The 16,004-nt window shown below is 46.9% G+C and overlaps 1 protein-coding gene across 1 annotated transcript in view; it reads left to right on the top strand.

Moving 5' to 3' along the window:
- The window catches only part of Stard8 (StAR related lipid transfer domain containing 8), a 77,034-nt gene that overhangs the window by 13,071 nt on the left and 47,959 nt on the right, over positions 1-16,004 (top strand). Inside the window, exon 2 of the mRNA XM_026784920.1 lies at positions 3,842-3,875. Within this exon, the coding sequence (XP_026640721.1) occupies positions 3,842-3,875 (34 nt within the window). The remainder of the gene's footprint in view (positions 1-3,841; positions 3,876-16,004) is intronic.

Genomic DNA, 16,004 nt, shown 5'->3' with positions numbered 1-16,004 from the left:
ATGCCATTGATCCTGTGGACCCAGGGCTACAGGATCTCCACAACACAGGGCAGGATATCGGGGAAGAGTCCCAGTAAGGGCCCAGCATCGATAGTGTAGCAGAGACCAGGGGCCTTGAACCTGAACAATGAATCTTTGCGATGAACACCTGTGTCTAAAAGTGTATGGCTAAGGGGGTTTGCTGCGTGACTCACTGTGTCACATAGCAGCTTCCATGAGCAGATTGTACCTTTCCCCCTTTGGTTTTCTCTTAAATTTTTATTTTGTTTTATTCTGGGGGCCGGGAGGAGGATGGGTGGGATAGGGAAGCATGATGTGAAAAACACAAAGGATAAATTACATATAATATTTGGGAGTGGATTAGCTGGGTCATATGATGAATCAATTTTACTCTAATTGATTTCCATGTGGTTGGCATAGCTTATATCCCCACAATCAGTGTCTAAGGGACGCTTTCCCCATCCTTGCTAGTGTTTGTTTTCTTGACATTTGGGGTGAAACAAAATCTTGACTTGACTTTTTTTTTTATTTCTCTGATGGCTAATGATGTTAATAAAGTGTGCCAAGTGCCCCAAACAAAACAAAACAAAGCAGACCAAACCAACCACAGAACAACAGCCAATTACAGCATGAATGTAAGTGTGCTCTTCCTTTGTTTTCAAAGGCTTCCCAGACTGTCATGGACCTTTGTGATGGGGCCCTATCGGCTGATCTGGTCGCATCTGATACTCCACTTCCCAGCCAGACCACAGGCAGTTTCTCAGACAACCTGTTTGGATACGTGCTTGCCCTTTTCTAATGCTCTTCCTTTTGACTGTCTGGCTTTTTCACCCCCTTATCTGCCTTTGAGACCCGGGCCAAGTGCTTTGAAAAGGGCCTTACGAAAAGCACCCTCCCACTCCCAACACCAACAAATGACTCCCTCAGCTCTGTCCAGAAAGCGCGTGTTTTACAGCAGCGAAGGGGCTTGCTCTCATCTCAACATGCGACAGCTTCCACATGTAGCTTGAATTCACAGGCAAGGAGGAAACCTGTCTGATTTGTATCAGTCCTTGAGTACCCAGCACAGGGCCTAGTCCTGAGCAGACACTTAGGGAATGAATGAAGAAATGAATACACACGTTATGAACCAATGGCTCGCTGAGTAAGATGCTGTCGCTGCTAATCTTTGCCCTTTTCACTTCTTTCCTGCTTTAGGGGCCTTACCGTGTACCCAGGCTAGCTTCAACCTTGCAAGTCTGCTGATCAGTCTCCAGACTGCTGGATTTCTAGGTGTCCACCACCTCTTCCAGATCAGAGTGACTGTCTTTTATCAATGTCGCCCTTATGGTTCTTGGGTTCGGGTCTCCCAGATCTGGCAGGAATATGCTCTGTGACCTGGAGCCAGGAAGAAGTTCCACTGTAGCTTACCACCCCAGCATGCAGATGTTCGTGCCCCATCTTCTTCTACAGAGCTTAACATCAGGATCAAGGGCAAACGTAAAGTGGGGGGTAGATGTGGTGGCCTGGAATCCAAGGGATTCACTAGTGAAGGTAGAAGAATCACGGATGTGAAACCAGCCTGAACCACAGGACACCAAGTCTGGGGGACTGGGGAGGGCCAGGGGTGGAGAGCACTGTATCCCAAACCCTCTCTTTTCAATGTTTTTATTTTGGGACAGGGTCTCACTACTTAGCTCAGGCTAACCTTGAAGTCACTCCTAGCACAGGTAGGCACTGAACTTGTGTTCCTGTCTTGGCCTTCTGAATAGCTAGTTTTATAGGTCTGTACCTCCAGGCCCTCCTCCAATTATCTTTTGAACAAACTTTCATTTTATTATACCCATGATGAATTGGGCTGGCAGTAGGATAGGCGAGAAGGGATTTAACAGACTAGGATAGGACTGCAGAGTGCTCGTCTTTCCTAACTGCGTTCCCAGAACTGTCACATTTTGGACCCCACAAGGCGCTGCTTTGTCCTTTTCTCCCACCCCTTCCCTTTCTTGTTCTTCTGTTCCCTTTTGCCCACCAGTGGGCATTATATTGGCTCCCTTATATCTTCCATTTTGTAACTTCTCAGGAGACTTCCGTAGCTCTACCTCTCTGAGCATGTTTCTCTGATTCTAGAACTTTCTGTCTATCTTACTAACATCCTCCACGGACTTAGCAGTGAACACTAAAATGGATACGCTTCCAATCCCCTCCTTTTTCTGTGGACGAATGTGCTCTTCAAGGATAGACTTGACCTGGAGCCATTCCAGGGTGAGCTAAGATGGAGGCAGGTCTTCCTAGGGTTGGGAATCACTGGGCCTAAGCATATCAGATGTGCTCATCATTGTCCTGAGGGTAAGAGACAGGCACCTACACAGACAGCCCCTTTCCTGATAACCTTGGGGTGGATTTCAGGTTGCATGAAGGACACAACAAGCAAGAAGATGCTATCTCTGAGAAATAAACCTTCCTTCCTTCCTTCCTTCCTTTTTTTCTTTCCTGAACAGCTTGATTACTATCATTTTAGCCCAAGCTTCTGACATTGTTTGCCTGGAAACCTGCAAAAGCCTTCTGGTAGCTCTCCCTGCTTCCATTACGGCTCTGCGGCTCTGCGACCCACTCCTTGTGCAGCAGCCCAAATGAGCCTTTTAAGGCAGCAGTCAGATCTTATCAGTGCACTCTTTGCTCCCCAACTGCCACCTACTTGTACCTTTCAAAGCACTGTGGATTTTTGGCTGTTACCTCTCTGTCTCGTCGGATTCTCACATAGAAAATTCCTTATCGCCCAGGTCACTGCTCAAAGTTCAGCTCCAGGAAGGGAGAGGCACCCCGGCATATCTGTCTCCCTACTCACTTTCCTGTCACGCTGTAGCTTGTGGGTTTTTTGTTTGTTTGTTTGGTTAGTTGGTTGGTTAGTTGGTTTTTGTTTCTCCTTGGAGCTTGTGATGCCTGAAATGTCCTTGTTTCTTTCCTTATTGATTGTCACCTACCACTAAGAAGTGTCTGCCATTGGACCTCGTTTGTCTAGAGGGCAATTATACTCTTAACACCTAGTATGGTGTGTTCTGTAAATATTTGCTGGATGAATTCACAAAGTATTTTTTACATATGGGAAAACATTTTTATATCTATTTTTTTTCCCACAAAACCTGTCAGGGCAGGATTTTTTCTCTCCTGCTCCGAAGTATTCAGAAATGAATACTCAAGAGATTGTGAGCATTACTTGGTGTCACACAAAGAAAGGAGGGCTGCCCTCAGCTTGGCCTTTCCAGTTCTAAGTATTTCTATTCCCACCAAATAACTTTACTTCTAGCCTGGCCAGCGTTCAACATCTGTGCCAAATAGATGCTTCCTAATTCTTTGACAATCTGTGTCATCAGGCATTAAAACTGTACCATGAATACATGGGCCACTCTTCTTTCTGTAAGACAAAAGTGAATCAGAAGAATTACTCAGTGGAGTAGGGGAAGCAGTGTGGAGTAGGTAGAGGAGTCTGGGATTGTAGGCTCCACTTTTCTTCTTACTTTATCTTTCTCTTCTGGGGGCCTCAATATGTCCTTTCACAAAATGGGTCGACGGCACTTGCTTAGTTTAAAGAGCCCTTTCAGTTTTTTAATATATGTTTATTTCTTGTGCGTGTACAGTGTGTGCATGCACACACACTCATATCTGCGACGACACAGATAGGACAATCAGAGGACAACTTGCAGGAATTGGTTCTTTCTGTCTACTGTGACGGTTCTGGGAATCAAACTCGGGTCGTCAGGCTTGGCAGCAAGCTCTTTGCCAGCTTAGCCATCTCACTGGCCCGCTTTCGATTTTGACATGCTCTTCCTGCGAAGCCATGATTTCTTCTCTGTTTCCTTTGCAGTGCTTCCCGTTGCTGCCGGTGAGGAAGAATGTCGGTAAGTATGCCAGACGCACTTACACCTCACAAATGACTTACAGCAAGAGGAAACGTGCCAGCCGTCTGTATGGGCTAGCTGAGGGAATGGAGGTAGTGGCTGAGGGGCAAAACTGGAGACATCCACTCTGTCTCCCTCCCCTGGGCACACCCTGGCCTCTTTCCACTCTGCTTTCTGGCTCCGGCTTATGGGCAGCGCCTCTTTAATTCTCAGATGAAGGTCTGGTTCTTGTCTGTGAGCCAGGGGAGGATTTCCCTCCAGAGCTATCAGCAAGCGGCAGCCACCCATGCGCTTCCCTTGTTCTCAGATGCCTTCTTCCCCCTGGCAAGATTACTACGGCTGGACAAAGTGTCAGGAAAGGGACAGAGGTAAGACGAGGTAGAAGGAAGGAGACTTGGTATTTGGGGTTCATGTCTGGAAGGGTTCCAGGAGGTAGACCTCAGAACTAATTATATTAAGGGGGCGTGTGGAGTTAAATAATTCCCTCTGCTCTCTGGCAAGTCTCTTGGAGTCTGACCACCTATCCGCCTTCTGCCCTCTGGTGTCGTCTTGGATGTGAGTCTGCAAGCAGCTTCGCTGTGCTGAAGAGAATACAGCTGTCTGCAGAGGGATGACTGCTTTGGCAAACAAGAGAACGTGGCATGCTAGCCAGCAAAGGGTTTGCAGTCACTGCCAGAACTCGTAGCCTAGGCCAGGTTTGCTGAGGTCATCAAGGCCACAGCCATTCCCATTCATTCATTTTTTTTTCATCAAGAGGAGCTCCTGACTTGAATGGATATCATTTCTGGGTGCCAGTTAGGGTTGGAGGTGGGGATGGCCACGGTAACAGAAGAGTGTCGAGAAAGTGTCACGCTAAAGATCAAGGTGAGGAGGCATCTTGTGGAGGTGTTAGAAGGGACCCTAGGAACCTTACAAGATAGTTGGAGTTGCTTTAGGCAGTCTTATCAGAAGTCAGAGGGGGCTTTTGCTGACTTCCCAAGGACTTTTCGGCCAGAGGAAGCCGAGTTCCTGGGTGGCGGTTGCTAAAAAGGAGAACTGGTGGGGTGAGGTGTTTATTTGCATTGCTATGACAGCGGATGAGAGAGACCTATTTTGAAGAAGAAACATTGCTTTGACAAGCACACAGTCCGCATCTGCTTCTCAACCCCCACCGTCATTCCACGGCTTCTTGTGGAGTACAGTTCCTTCTCTGCGCCTGGGACCTCCAAGAGCACAAGTTCCGGGTGCTGCCCATACTCAGGGAATGACAGACTTCTCCATTTCCCAGACACCAGCTGCACAGGCTAAAAGAAACCCCTCAGGCCCTGAAATAGTGACCCCCCTATCCCAGACAAATGCACTTACAGCTGCGGAGTTGTCTCGTTAGAATATCGGTGTGTGGGGGGGGGGAACCACGGATACAGCTCCGTTGGTAGAGGGCTCGCCTAACATGCGTGAAGCTCCCGGTTCAATCCGGAGCACAGCAAAAATGGGGTGTGGTGGGGCAGATGGCTAAGCCAGTATTCAGAAGGCCAGCCGAGGGATCAGAGTTCAAGGTCATCATGTCTACATACTGAGTTAAAAAAAGAATATCTGTACAAAGTTGACTCGCTAGTGCTGAGCCCTGGGAGGTTGGGTATCGTGTGGCCTCCAGAGGAGAGAGGAATGCCATTCAGTGGGTGGCAGGAGAGGCCGCCATCTATGAAGCTGAGATGAGAAGCCTCTTCCTGCTACTGGTTTGGCTTCGAGTTTGAAAATGTCTATTGAAGAACATATGTTCTCAGGTCAAGTCAAGGAAAAGCCATCAGAAATTATGAGTTCAGATGAATGTGGTAATTGCAGCAGCAAGGCACGAGCCCAGAGTTCCTTACAGATCTTATTGTGTAAGTCCTGGTCAATTGCTTCCTCCCTGGAGTGCCGTCCGCATCAGTAAAATGGGACTTCTTCCACAAAACTGAGATGGATCACAAGAAATAGCGCACTACAGATGTCAGACAGACCTGTGCTTACCAGTAGCAAGGATCCTAAAACTGGAATAAGCTAGAGAAAATGAGTATGATCTCCACACAAGGATCAGACACAGGAATCGCAAAACGCTGAGCCGGGCATGTGGCTCCCACCTCAATCTCAGCATTCAGGAAGCAGAGACAGAGGTCCAGGGCTGATGGCTTCCAGGCTGGTCTACTTACATATTGAGAGCCTGAGTCCAAAAAAGTGTCAAAGGACTGAGCAAAGGGAGTTTTTCTGCTATTTCTCTGAGAGAATTAGCAGAAATCTTGACTTCTATTCTTTTTGTTGAATAGGCAGTGCCTTCTTGTTTTGAAATTCAAGTTTTACAAACCCAAAATATCTTCTTGCCCTTGTCTCTCAATTCCCAAACAATTCTCTTGGATGTGACCAATGTTGCCAGCTTCTTGGTTCCTCAATGAGTTTGGATGGATTGAAGAACGTGAGCTGACGGCTAGTGTGGGGGGTGGGGAGAGGGGCCTGTGGAAATGGTGCCAGAGGAGGAGAGGGGGTGCAGGAAACACAGGCAGTAGAATCAGCATTTGTTTGGGGGTCAGTCTTGACTCCACCCCCTCTGCTGGAACCACCCTTAGAAAGATCCTTCCCTTCTAGAAACTGCAGTACAGCCACGTGCTCCTGAGTGCTGGCACAGAAGAGCAGAGTGGGGGAGGAGAGGACCCACCAGACACATTTTAGAGGCAAAAAAAAATCAAGATAGTGCCTCAAATCTGGCGGGGGCCTGTGGTTTGCATATATAACCATCTTACTAGGGTGAGTCAATCAAAGATTTCTCTAAGACAGAGTTACTTTCCTCTGTTCCATGGGCAGAGGAAAACTTGGTATGAGAGTTAATGAGATCTCTTGCTATGGTCTTCCCTTAGCAAAGGGCAAGAAGGTTGCCCAGCTTGCTTGCACTCAGGTGGATGGCCCAGGACCCCTGTTATCACCATCCTTCTGCACAGTTCTTCCCAAGCGTCACAGGTCCATGAAGCAGCCTCTGAATTTGCCCCACCACTTCATCCTGTGCTGTGAGTAGTCAGTCAGTCTACTTCTTTAGGTCAGCCTTGTTTTCAGTAACGAAGCCACTCTAACTAGTAGCCTCGATTAGGCTTTACGGTACTAGTCGTGTTTTTCCTGATAGATGGTAAATGAAACCAATGGTTATTTAAATTCAAAGAGCCAACATACTGCCGAAAATCATCTCAGGCCAAAATATAGCTAAGAGTGGAAAATATAGACTATGGGAATAGGAATTAGCAGGTCAGGTGTGGAGTCCTTGGGGCCTTCGCCATAGTCAAGTTTTCACCGACCCTCCATTTCCACTAAGGCCTCCCACCATGTTTTTTTTTTCATGGATTGTTTCTATGATGGGTATATTTCTGGACCCTAACAGGAACCCACTTCCTCCAAATAAAACCATAATCCAAACCAGCCTCCAATATTTGACAGGTCGGAGGAGTGATGGCAGAAGATCTCTATTTTGGTTTTGGTTTGGGCTTTGTCCCTTGCCAGCCGTGTGACTTTAGGCTTCTTTCTTCTCCCCTGGCCTAAGTGTCCCTACCTACACAACTACTTAGTCTTCACTAAAGCCCTTCTAAGGTGTGTGTTGCTCTGAAGTTAATGACTCCACCTGCAGACTCCACATTTCTATGGAAGCCATTAGCTCGCCTGTCCAGCAGCCTACAGAGATGAGGGGGCCCGGGCCTTTCTCCTACCTCTCTTATGCCAAAGCCTCTCGGAGGCCCCTTGCTCACACTGCACAAAGCTCCTTTGTTGCCCAAAGCCCTTCCGAGCCTCTCTCCAGGCTCCTGTTGAAGTGGCTGCAGCAACCTGGGGGGTAATATTTGCCTGTAACCAGAGCTCCTACTCCCAACCCGACTGGCTCCAGTCTGGCTGCAGGCTTGTCTTCTGCGCTGGACTTTGCCTATCAGCTGTCCAGTACCCTCCCTCCAATTCTGAGCGGTAGGATGGCCTATGTAAAAGGTTGAAAATAGAAACAGATCTGTCCACTTAAATACATAAATTCAAGATGTTATTGGGTGTTACCTCTCAAATTCAGAAGGGGCAGGAGACTAAAATGCCAAGCGTATGAAAACCATCATCGTCGTCATCACAACTCAGGCCACTTCCTTCATTTGAAAAGGACTAAATCATCCTTAGAGCTGATTCTTGATAGACTCAGTCACTCCTTGTTTGGTATTTTGCAAAGAAGATTGGCAGAGCATGACTTGTTTATCATTTGACAGATATTTTTCTTCAGCAACTTGGAAGATCATAAACATCTCCTTAGTTGTAGGGGTATCTGGAAGGGATTATCATTCGGGACAGGAAATCTTTCAGCCATAATCTACAGGCAGAAACCCTGGCTTTCAGCCAAGGCAGAAGCTGGCTTTGAGCTGAGGGACCTAGCATCTAGTCCCAACCCTGACAATAACTCCTTCTCTGACAGAGAGAGCGTTGCTTTTACTGGACCTTGGTTTCATTATCTGATCAATGAGAAGTTTGAACCAAAAAGTGACCATGGTCTCCTGCGTTTTGACTCTGTGTTGTCTCGTATGTCCCGCCTCCATACTGTCCTACACCGTGCCAGGAGTCAAACTGAATGGTAGTAGGATTGATGGAATGGACAATTTCAAGATTTTAAAGAGGGGGAGATGGTAAGGATTTCCAGGGCTGTGGAGAACCTGAAATTCTTTCTTTGAGGCCAAAGGTGCTATGAAGCCTCACCTCCTCGTTCCTGTGGTCAAGAGTGTGAAACAGAGTTCATCTTAGCCTTGTAGGTGCAGGTCAGATGAACACACTGAGACACAGTAGAAACCTGCCCGTCTTCATAGCCCAAGCCAATCCAGATGTTAGAGGACAGAGAGGAGTCGGAATTGCAGGTAGAGTGCTAGTCTAAGAAGGATCTGGAAGGTGCTGTTAGCACAGTCACAGAAGGGCCTGTGTTTCCTTCAAACTCACCACCAGAGATCACAGGTTCTCATCATTCCTCAGGAGACCCCGTCATCCAGGACTCCCTTTCTTTGTTAATGCACTCAAGCAAGAACCCAAGCAAGACACCCAAGCAAGAACCACGGGCTCCCTCATCCTTCTTACATGCTGCCATTCAGCCACCAAGTCATACACAAGAGATCACTTTGCAGTGTTTCCTAAATCCGCCCCTTCTTTGCCACCCGCACTATGACAACCCTCCATCTGCACCTACAGGAACTCAGGCATGGATGGATTCTACTGTTTAATGAACGCTCTCTCCACCGCCAAGCTTTTTGCACTAGTACAACTTTCCCATACCTCCCCTGCCTTTAATTTATAGTGCCCAAGAATCAAACCCTTGGCTACATATGTTAGGCAAGTTCTCTTCCACTGAACTCTATCCTTAGCTTTGCCAGTTCGTCAAGCCACCATCTAGATAGCATTTCCATCTTGCCTGTGTTTCCATTACAACGCATTACCTTATCTGATACTGTCTTCTTCGCTCCTCTCTCCAATAGACCATCAAGCTCTTGTATATTGTCCACATGTCTGACCTCTGTATTCCAGATCTAAGCCCTGGACTTCACATAAACAGTGAATCTTCCAGGAACTGGTTTTTTTTTTTTTTGATAGTTTAGCCAAAGAACTTCTGGCAATAGGATTGGTGAATTTTTATACCTTCTTCCCTATCATTTTAGCTCTGAATTAGCTATTACAAATCAACAGAAAGCCCCACTGGATTCAGATGATATAGCTTTGGGGGCGCAAAAGCCTCAGTCAACGGTGCAGATCCATGTAGCACATGTTCCCACTAAACCATTAGAACCTGGAGCTTGCCCTACATCTCAGGATAGGGAGAGTCAGTAAGAGCCATGTTAACGAATGCTTCTCACAGCAAGTACTGAGGACTCCTAGAATCCACAGAGAGTCCTTGGGAGCCAGGCGAGAGGCCAGAGTTGAGAAGTATCTCCTACCTTCTTCATTCAGTTAGTTCTAGCTTTACAAATTGGGGGGGGGTCTCCTGAAGATATAGTTTGGAGTCTTGAGTTTTCCACATAAAAACACATGTTAGGGAGTATAGCTGAACCTCGTATTCAGGCACTAGCTGGCTCCATTTTTATACCATTTCTCCTATCTGTCCACTTGGGCTCTGATCAAACCTTCTAGGTATGGTGAACCTTTGTCATTTCTTACTCAGTTTAAAGTCTTCCTCCTCCTTTTTCTCCTCCTTCTCCTGGGCTGGTTTTAGACAGAGTCTAACCATGTAGTTCAGGAGGGCTCACACTTGCAGTAATCCATATGCCTCTGCTTTTTAGTGTTAAGTTTTCAATTACCTGCTACTTGGCCCATTGAATGTTATTGAGTCTGGATTGGGTGCAAACCAACTTCTACTTACTCACCCTATTTGTATCCTTTGGAGTTTCATGAGAGCGGTATGTTCCACCTTCCCTGTGACTGTTGGTATTTACACATTTCTGGCGTTTGGGATAGAGGGGACCTAGTTGCTGCGTAGACCAATGTGCTCATTGACGTTGGGAACCTAAAAGCCAGCATAAGTAAGTGAGGAGGAACATGTAGCTAGCGAGGTGAGTGACGAAATAGAGACAAACACCTACTCTTCCACGGTGTTCTCCTCAGACCCTGTTCATTCCTGGACTAAATAGTCCTGACTCTATGATCATTTCCCACAGTCCCTCTGACCTCCTAGGCTAGCCTCCTACTGCACAGGGAGACCAAGCACTATGCTGTTGATTACTCCATGGTGGCCAGGCTTTGGTCTGCTGTGGAAAAGCAGGACAAACCAGTGTCAGAAGCAGACTTGACCCTTGCCACAACCTGAATGCTGTTTCTCATCATCCATGTCTTCTCACGCGTCTGAAGCCATTCAGACAGCCCTCCCCCCTAGTGCAGGACAGCCCAGGGCCAGCTTTCTGAGTCCCTGTCTGAACTGTTTGCTGGAGGTTCCCGCTGTGTGACCTTCCACATCCCAAACCCAGAAACAGGAAGAGTTGATTTGGTTTGCGTTTTTTGAAGAGAAAAAGGAAAACATAGGAAGCGGGGTTCCTGGGAACACAAACCTCCAACCCTGTGTCCATTTGTCCCTGGAGCAGGATAGCTCAGGGCATACATTCCACAGAGGAAGGGAATGGCCTCCCGTATCACAAAACAAACAGGGAGTCCTTCAAGGTTTGGAAAGAGAAAATGTTCAAAAGGAGACTTTTAAGGAGCGGAAGAGCCATTGGTTGACACTCTCCAGTTCTTGCTCATACCCTATCCTCACTTGCAACTGTCATACTTTGATCTCACCAGTATTATCGATACAATTGACCCCCAGCAATGCCCTGCTCTCTTTAAGCTATGGCCAAAGAAAGAGGTGGACTTCTCTCTTGTTTGAGGATAGCCAAAGTACACATTCACTTCGATCCTTTCCTTCAAATCTAGAGGGAACAGATATTAGTTTCACACACGCACCACAAACAAACAAACCAGGATCTAGGCTTTGTGAAGTATAAGCTTCTTGATTTTGCAAACTCAGTGCAGGCAAGGCCCTTGCCATCCCCTAACTGTCTCCTAAGATAAGCCCTTTCACCCTTCTGAAGAGCTGCTGTGTGTTTACCTGGCTTTGCCACCTCAGCTCTGTACTACTGAGGAGTACATACCCTACCCGTTACTAATAGGACCAGTGCAAAAGGGTGAGCTAGAAAACCAGGAAAAATGCCCAACATTCCTGGGCCTCTAGGTCTTTTACAGTTCCAGTTTCTGGGCTGCAAAACATGGATAGTCCATCGCTAGTTTTCAGGGAAAATGTGTAGTCACCTTTGGGTCTCAGAGAAATATAAATACAGCGCTGCAAGAAAATCAACTCCACCCAGCTCGGTGTTTCTATAGGCATGCATGTCACCAGGGCATCACTGCAAATGCACACAGAACCTCTCTACCAAAATCCAAGTTTTTGCAGTATGACAGGACCATCATCACATAGAAACATACTATCCTTTCCCCCGAGGCCAAAGGAGACAGACCCTCTCTGGAGGATGCTTCCGAGCCCATCCATCTGCTTAGGATGGCTTGTTTGTCCGCAAAGATCTGGGGCAAAACATCATTTTAGGATAAAATGTGGGTGTGGAATTTTCCTCTAGCTCCCAAGGAAAGAATTTCACTTTGCTTGGTCTTTGCGGGAGAGGGGAGCTTTAGAACAAAAGTCTGCGCAGTGCTGAGTGAAGCGGTGGGCTCCTCAGGAATAGCAACCTTGTCTCCTCTCTCTCTGTAACCTCATATCTGATGTAGAGCCAGACACAGGGAGAATATTTGGGAACCATTTCATCTGCCTGCACCCTTTCATCCACTTGTCAGAGGTGGCAGAGGACGGGAGGCTGAGACACAGCAACAGTCTAAGGAGTTCCCTTATACTTTAACTTTGCCTCCACTTAGGTAAAGTTGGAGCCTTGATTTTGCTGCAGAAAGAAATTTCAGACAACATAGTGGAGGAAGTGAGATCTTCACTGTAAACAAAAAAATAGTGAGCCTGCTTATGTGATTCCCAGGAAATATCCAAAGGAGTAAGGCCATCCAGATTCAAGGTCATACCTGCTTAGGCCTTAAGCATAGTTAATTGCTATTTTAACATGTTCATTTGAGAATTATATATAATTCTATATAAAAGAAATATTGTCTATATGTAGGCAATGATCACAGCAAATGTTAAATGTACTGAAATTTCTGATCCTTACCTGATCAATATCAACCAGACTCCAGAGTGAGGGATTCCTTTTTCATCTTGGGTTGGCACAGTTTTCCTGTTTTTCTATCCTTCCTTGTAATTACCTATACATCCTTCCATCTTTACCACAAAACAACCAAAAAAAAGGAACTCTAGAATGGCAAGAGAATTTGGACAGTTCCGTGTCTGACTGTTGGCCGTCAGCTCTGGGATACCTCTCTGTGTCTTCGTTCTCTTCCTTTTTGGTTTGTGGCCCAGGCTATTCTGGAACTCATTATGGAGTCCAGGCTGGCCTCGAACTAGTGATCTTTGTGTCCTGGCCTTTGGAGCACTTGGATTAAGGCATGCACTGCCACCCCTGGCATTTCTTTACGTTTTCAAATGGAGGTCACACTACTCTGTTTTTAGATTGTAGGACCTAAGTGTGAGCATGGGAACGAGAGAGCCCTATAAGTTTGCAGACAAGATATAGATGATACTTTCCCAATTGATGGTTCAATTCAGAATGGCTGAAAGGAAAGAGTTATTCTTCTATCCAGAAACCTGACTTGAGATCACAAAAGCATCAACTGAGGCTCAAGGAACGGATCCCTAGGCCTCTGGGATAGAGACTGCCTGATGGAATCAGGATTCCAGAGCCCTACCCCCATTCTAGAGAGGCCATAGCCTGCAAGAAGCCTCTGGTGGAGTGATGGGGAAGGGTAAGAAATGCCTTGTGATTTCAGGTCTCCGAAAGCCAGATGTGTTTTTCTTCTCCTATCAGCCAGTAAGCACCTTTGAAAACACCCAGTTCCCAGGCTGGACATTCCTCACTCTCCTGAGACTAAAGTACAACCAGGCCGGCCGGATGTGTTGACTTCACTCCCAGCAGACCTGTGACCTTCGGCAGATTGCTGTTCTCTCTGGGCCCAGATTTCCGAATCATTAAAATGAGAGAATTGGAGTCTGTGTTTTTAAAGGTCCTTTCTGTGCTTATGTTGTTGCAAAGGGATTTGGCCTTGATTAACCAAAACTGTGATCAATCTGATCATCAGATACTATGACACAAACTCCTGGGTTCAAGTAGGAAATGGCCAAAAGCAGCTGGAGGAGGGGCCTTCACTAGTCCTAATAACACCTTCTGTCTGTGTCTAGCTGAACTGGTCCAGCTGGAGCTGCCCAGGGAAAACCGAAGGCCATAAGGATCAAAGCAGGTGTTTCCCAAGCCTGGGGCTCTGACACAGGTACCACAATACAGCATGAAGTAAGGAAAGGAAACAGGAAATCCTACGTACTCTGTGCACCTAATTGTTCAGGAAGAATTCCTTTGCAGCAGGTCTGTTGTCTCAGAAGTTAGCAAGCACCGCTGAGAGAGAATGGCAAACTTTGCAGCCTCTGGGATTCTGGATGTCCCTTCCCCCATCTCGGTCTCTTCAGACCTTTGGCATTCTGGGGAGCCTAGCTCAAACATTGTCTCCTCCTCCCTCTTCCAAATCCCCAGCACACTATGTATCTGCGATATCATATGGATCAGATTCTGCTTTGTGTTTGAGCTGTTTCCTTTAATATATAGATTAAGTAAAATACAAGCTCCAGGTCAAAACTTCAAACTGGGTATCTGGCTAAAAATAGATAGCCCAAGTTCCATCCACGATCCTTTACTTTCTGGAGTTAGCTACTATTACAGAGTCTCTCCCCCCACCCCGTGTGTATGTGTGTGTGTGTTATAGTTTGCCAGAAATTATCATCAGTGTTATTGAAAATGCAAAAGTTGTCTAGTGAGATGGCTCAGCAGGTACCCTTACCAACAAGCCGGAGGACCTAAACTCCACCTTGGGAGCCTACATGAAGGAAGGAGAGGACTGAAAAACTGCAAGTCATCTCTGATTTCCACACATGTACTATGATATTTGCTCATGCATGCAAGCACGTAGCACACATGCACGAGCACATGTGCGCCCAGGAGCACTATGTGCGCCTGCGCACACTAGCACGCAGGCACACGTGAGCACGCGCGCGTGCACACACGCACAATAAGAGTAAAAAATAAAAATATGTCTTTAAAAAGAAAATACAAAAGTTTGTTGAGCCTGGTGCCCCAAACCTATAATCCCAGATGGGGGGGGGGCTGAGGCAGAAGGACTGCAAGTCTAAGGCTAGCCCGAGTCGAAGTAAAAAATACAAAAAGAAAATAGAAAAAAAAGAAAGAAAGAAGGATGATTGAGTTATAGCTCAGCTGTACAGTGCTTGCTTAGCATGCATGAAATTCCGGGTTCTGTCTCCAGTACCTTAAAGAAAAACAAAAGCAGGAGCATGAGGGTTTTGAAGGGAACACTGGTTCTGGAGTCAAAACACTCTGAGTAAGGTCTGGCTACCCTTGCTGTCAAATCAACTTGAGTGAGTTCTGTCTCCTCTTTGATCTGTAAGTGGGATAACTGTTCCTATATCACTATCTCACAGGGTTGCTGTAAAAGCAAACCAGATGAAAGCAGCCTAGGAACTGCAAGGGGCTCTCTATTAATCTCCATGTTGTCTTTGCACCTTTGAAATAGAAGCCTCAGCCCATCGGGAGCTCTGTCCCCAGTGCCCCTACCCCCCCCCCGTCCGTCTTGTGCAGAGCAAGCAGCTGGTGCTTCCGGGCAATGGGGACAGCACCTCCGGGTTATGGGCTACACACCTAGAACTGCGGATGCCCGACTACTATCTATTTCCAAACGCACGGTCCCCTGACCTTTCTTTGAAGCTAAACCTAGTTGAGGGGACCACTTTTTCTAAAACTGCTCAGCTTGTCAAATATCGTTGCTCCACCAAGTGGGCACTGGCCTGGCCTTGTCCCAAGCACTTTCATCACTGTGAAATTTCTGCAACTCTTGTTTCCGCTTTCTGCCTCCCTTAGCATCCAGTTCCTCAGATTCTCGCTTCAATGGATTCTTTCAAAGTTGCCTGCCAAAGAAAGAAATGTGTATTTCTATAAAGGAAGTAGAAAGATATGGGGAAGAATATCCAGTCCCCTAACAAACCAGATACGAAACCTCTGGCAATGAGAGGCGGAAAGCGCTTCAGAGGTCAAGCATTCCACCCTACCTCAGTCGGGCACCTTTAACAGTCAACAAGTAGATGGGGAAACCAAGAGACCTGGAAAGATAAGGGACTTGTCCAGACAGTGAGCAGCTGGGAAAGCTGGCTGAAGTGGGAAGGGGCAAGCCTCTGCAATTTACCTGCGGGGTGAGAGGTTAAAATTGAGGGAACTAGCCTGGGGGAGGTAGGTGGGGCCCGGAATAGAGATGAATGTGGCCAGCGAGGGGAGTGGGGAGGATCAATCAGGACAGGCAGTCAGACCAGCTGCAAAATTCCCCTGGAAAGTGGAAATAGAGGAGGGTTGTGGTTTAGTAAGTTATTATGAATCTTGCTGAGCAAGAGGAGGGAGGAGAGAGGAAGACAAAGGGAGAGGGGCCAGGAAAAAAAAAAAC

The sequence above is a fragment of the Microtus ochrogaster genome, chromosome X, assembly GCF_000317375.1.
Source record: "Microtus ochrogaster isolate Prairie Vole_2 chromosome X, MicOch1.0, whole genome shotgun sequence".
NCBI lineage: Eukaryota > Metazoa > Chordata > Mammalia > Rodentia > Cricetidae > Microtus > Microtus ochrogaster.
Note: the sequence above shows the minus strand (reverse complement) of the source record. Positions and strands in the feature narration are given on the sequence as shown.